At 40.4% G+C, this 5,193-nt stretch overlaps 1 protein-coding gene across 1 annotated transcript; it reads right to left on the bottom strand.

Moving 5' to 3' along the window:
- Positions 1–1,017: 1,017 nt before the first annotated feature.
- Positions 1,018–1,533, bottom strand: LOC123325511 (protein C1orf194-like). Its single transcript, XM_044917561.1, has 2 exons — positions 1,455–1,533; positions 1,018–1,337 (listed from the first exon to the last, which is right to left on the bottom strand). Exons 1-2 carry the CDS (start codon positions 1,531–1,533, stop codon positions 1,018–1,020), a joined length of 399 nt encoding a protein of 132 aa, XP_044773496.1.
- Positions 1,534–5,193: the final 3,660 nt, after the last annotated feature.

Raw genomic sequence — 5,193 nt, 5'->3', positions numbered from 1 at the left:
CTTTGATCACTTTGAACAAGTCTATTATCTCCCATGTTCTAAAACAGTTTTTCAACCTTGACACTATTGGTATTTAGGCCCCATAATTCTTTGTTGTCAGGGGCTGTCATGTGCATTGTAGGATGTTTAGCAGTACCCCTGGGTCCTACCCCCTAGACACCCGTAGCAGGCATGCTACATGCCCCACCCCACTCTTCAACCCCCATATCTCTAGACATTGCCACATGTCCCCTGGGTGCAAAATTGTATCTGGTTGAAAACCACTGCTTTAAAGGAACTTTGCAAAATTAAACTCAATTTAAGAAAGAAAAAAGATTGCTAAGTAGGATAGAGATCAAAGTAAGTAAAGAAATCACAAAAAGACATACTTAAAAAGATTTTTTTTTTAAGATTTTATTTATGTATTTGATAGAGAGAGACACAGCTAGAGAGGGAACACAAGCAGGGGGAGTGGGAGAGGGAGAAGCAGGCTTCCTGCAGAGCAGGGAACCCGATGTGGGGCTCGATCCCAGGACCCTGAGATCATGACCTGAGCCGAAGGCAGATGCTTAATGACTGAGCCACCCAGGTGCCCCCTTAAAAAGATTTTAAAGCAGCACTTATGTTCACAGAAACAACTTGGTGTTTCTAAGAATGGCAGTAGGCCATGAATGCTCAAAGTGGTAGATAATTCTGTGAATAATGCTATTAGTCAGATAATTACATGACAGCAAAGACAGCAAGAGCTGAGGAATAACAGCCAGGCCACTGTTCCCATCTTCGTTGTGGGACTGACATGGATCTAAAAACCAAAAGGACAACAGTCCCATAGATAAATCAGTATTCTGTCCCAGGACATGAGTTCTAAAACAAGATAGTACAGTACATTTCAGTGTCTCCAGATACTCTGAAAATTAGGGACTGAAGGAATGTGGTGGGTGCATGTGATTTTTTTTTTCCCCCAGCACAATTCTATTTAATGGAGGTGGGCAGCAGGATGTTCCACTATGATTAATTTAGTCCAGGGACCTGTCAACATTAGGTAGAGAAGAAGCCACCATCATTCTTTCGGGAGTAGCCTCCATTGGTGGCTGCAGTGTGAGGGGACACTATGGATCCCTGGATGCTGTGGATAGACTCCTTCTTAGGGTTGATCCAGTGTCTGATGTTAGCTTGGGAAGTGATGGAAGGTGGCGGAGAAGGGAGTAAAGGTTCTCCAGGGAATTGGGTCTTGATGATTCCATGGGTATCCTGGGTGGTCTCCTGGTGTAAGAGTATTTCACTTTTGTTCTTGAATGTCCCTGTGTGGTGGTTGTACAAGGCTGTTAAGCAGAAATCCAGGTCATCCTTTAGTATCTCAGGATCAAAAAAATAAACATCCCACCTCATGGAGGTGATTGTGGGAGTTGAGCTGAGCCAACTCCAGGGTTCCTGTTGCTGAGCAAGGTGAGCTGGGTTCTTACATGGCAGTTTCTTGGAAGCCAGGAGTTTTCCCTGGAAGGTATCATCGTTATCCAATGTAGGGTGCTGGAAGGGGTCTCGGGTGAAAGGCATGGTAAAATGCGAAGTGAGCTGCTGGTGTGAGGGCTGGGAAGCCCGCGCAGCCGCACACCAGTGCATGTGATTTTTAACGAGCAGTGCGACATGACATGAGTCATTTATATCATTTGATGTAAGTTAGTGTTTTTTCTAGGCAAAACTTTCATGTTTTCATAGCAATGTAATCTGAGGCTCACCCCATTTGAAATAGGTTTCACTGTCTAGAAAAGAGTTTATTGTTTAAATTTAACCAGACAAACAATATGATACAACTAATATGATTACATAATTTTTTGGCAAGTATTCTGCATTTTCTCCTTTTAAATTTAAAGGCAATTATTGGCACAGACTTAATTATACTGTCATTTAAATGAATTTGTATCTATATTGGAATGGGTTCAATATACCACTATGAAATGTGTTTTTGCCATTGTTTTCTTTACTGTCCTTGTTCAGAAAGAAAATGACTAATGTCTTCTGGTAATAGCAATTGCAGGAAAAGATGGTTGATGTAGCAACAGAATCCTTCATGAACAACATTCAACTTTTTCTGGCACAGCCTTTTTTTCCTCCTAAAGTCTGTTTTGCTTGAATAGTTTAATTGTGTGTAAAACATTGTCCAAATTTTAGATTTTGGGCAAAATAATCAAAACACTGCATAATGGTTGCTATTCCAATAATGAGTGCCTACATATTTGTCATCAGCCAAAACGTTGGGAATGCAAAGAAATTATGAATCTTAAAACACTAAAAGGGAGTTCAGACAAAACTTTTTTTTTTCCATTTGAAACTATATTTTGGAGGTGCCTGGGTCACTCAGTCATTTAAGCATCCGGCTCTTGATTTGGCTCAGGTCATGATCTCAGGGTTGTGAGATGGCACCGCGATGGTCATGGAGCCTGCTTGAGATTCTCTTTCTCCCTCTCACTCTGCCCCTACTCCACTCCTCCCCAACTAACCCCTGCCCCTCCCCCATTCATGCATGTGGTCTCTCTCTTAAAAAGAAAGAAAAGAAACAGTATTTTGAATAATGTAGATTGTCAATATTCTTACCATGAACAAAAAGCCCTTGCATTTTTGGCAAGCTAAAAGAGTATAAGACAATGAACCGGAGGAAGAATTCTTTGGCCTCCTTCCCATTCCCCCTTACCTCCATCAGGAAGCAAAGCCAGATGGTGTAGGAGCCTGAGGCATCAACTATGGAAGTCCTACAGGCATCTGCTTGCCTGCAAAGTATTTGGGTCTTTGACCAAAAGGTGCATTAAATAGGCCTATTCCCCTTACCCCTACCTCATGAGTATAGTTTCTCTTACAGTACCCTTTCGCCATTCCTCTGGAGAGGAGTTGACCAGGGAAAATACACTCTCAGTTTTGGAGTCAGTTTCTAGACAAATCCTCACTGAAGAGCCACACAGTCCTCTGCGCACCTGGGGAGAGGTGAGGGTTAGAGACCTCTATATTAATAGCAAATGCAGCCCCTGCTGTGCCTTTGGCTTTTCAAAGGACCTGTAATGACTGGATACAGCCTGCATGATTGAAAGGGCATCTTTTTATCTTAAAATTGAGAGCTACTTTTCTTAGAATTGCTAGATTCCCATTACAATGAAAGACTTCTATTTTGGTTTCGACCAAACATAAGAATTATTCCCCATAAGAATTTGCCAAACATAAGAATTATTCATAAAAGAAATACAGTAAGTAATTCATGAAACCTCAAGAGATTCTAGGAGAGAGCAGAAAGTGACATGGGAGGGGTGAACTTTTTATTCTCCCTTAGTGATTTCCACAGGCAGAAAGTAAAACCTGAGACTGAAGGGTTTCACTGAGTCATTATGTTTAAGGCTTTTCTGATACTATTACAACTATACTTATGAAAACATTTTTTATTGATTTTATAGTCTAAATTTTTTTTAAAGATATATTTATTTATTGAGAGAGAGTGAGCAGGAAGAGGGGCAGAGACAAGCAGACTCCCCACTCAGGGGAGTCGTCCCAGGGCTCAATCTTAGGACACTGAGATCCTAGTGTCATTGATCTGTTCTACCGTTCTTTTGGTTTCTATTTCATTGATTTCTGCTCTGATCTTTATTATTTCTCATCTCCTGCTGGGTTTAGGCTTTATTTGCTGTTCTTTCTCCAGCTCCTTTAGGTGTAGGGTTAGGTTGTGTATTTGAGACATTTCTTGTTTCTTGAGAAAGGCTTGTATTGCTATATACTTTCCTCTTAGGACTGCCTTTGCTGCATCCCAAAGATTTTGAACAGTTGTGTTTTCATTTTCATTTGTTGCCATGAATTTTTTAAATTCTTCTTTAACATCCTGGTTGACCCATTCATTCTTTAGTAGGATGCTCTTTAGCCTCCATGTATTTGAGTTCTTTCCAACTTTCCTCTTGTGATTGAGTTCTAGTTTCAAAGCATTGTGGTCCAAAAATATTCAGGGAATGTTTCCAATCTTTTGGTACCAGTTGAGACATGATTTGTGGCCTAGGATGTGATCTATTCTGGAGAATGTTGCATGGGCACTCGAGAAGAATGTGTATTCTGTTGCTATGGGATGGAATGTTCTGAATAGATCTGTGAAGTCCATCTGGTCCAGTGTGTCATTTAAGGCTTTTATTTCCTTGTTGATCTTTTGCTTAGATGATCTGTCCATTTCAGTGAGGGGGGTGTTAAAGTCCCCTACTATTATTGTATTGTCAATGTGTTTCTTTGCTTTTGTTATTAACTGGCTTATATAATTGGCTGCTCCCACGTTAGGGGCATAGATATTTACAATTGTTAGATCTTCTTGTTGGATAGACCCTTTAACTATGATGTAGTGTCCTTTCTCAACTCTTATTATAGTCTTTGGTTTAAAATCTAATTTGTCTGATATAAGGATTGCCACCCAGCTTTCATTTGGTGTCCATTAGCATGGTAAATGGTTTTCCACCCCCTCACTTTCAATCTGGAGGTGTCATGGGTCTAAAATGAGTCTCTTGCAGACAGCATATCAATGGGTCTTGTTTTTTTATCCAATCTGATACCCTGTGTCTTTTGATCAGGGCATTTAGCCCATTTACATTCAGGGTAACTATTGAAAGATATGAATTTAGTGCCATTATATTGCCTGCAAGGTGACTATTACTGTATATTGTCTCTCTTCCTTTCTGGTCTATATTACTTTTAGGCTCTCTCTTTGCTTAGAGGACCCCTTTCAATATTTCTTGTAAGGCTGGTTTTGTGTTTGCAAATTCCTTTAGTTTTTGTTTGTCCTGAAAGCTTTTTATCTCTCCTTCTATTTTCAATGACAGCCTATCTGGATATAGTATTCTTGGCTGCATATTTTTCTCATTTAGTGCTCTGAATATATCCTGCCAGTCCTTTCTGGCCTGCCAGGTCTCTGTGGATAGGTCTGTTACCAGTCTAATGTTTCTACCATTGTAAGTTACAGATCTCTTGTCCCGAGCTGGTTTCAGGATTTTCTCTTTGTCTCTGAGACTCCTATGTTTTACTATTAGATGTTGGGGTGTTGACCTATTTTTATTGATTTTGAAAGGGGTTCTCTGTGCCTCCTGGATTTTGATGCCTGTTTCCTTCCCCAAATTAGGGAAGTTCTCTGCTATAATTTGTTCCAATATACCTTCTGCCCCCCCTCTCTCTTTCTTCTTCTTCTGGGATCCCAATTATTCTAAC

The sequence above is a fragment of the Neomonachus schauinslandi genome, chromosome 8 (assembly GCF_002201575.2).
Source record: "Neomonachus schauinslandi chromosome 8, ASM220157v2, whole genome shotgun sequence".
Classification (NCBI taxonomy): Eukaryota; Metazoa; Chordata; class Mammalia; order Carnivora; family Phocidae; genus Neomonachus; species Neomonachus schauinslandi.
The sequence above is the reverse complement of the archived record's forward strand: the minus strand, read 5'-3'. Positions and strand labels throughout refer to the sequence as shown.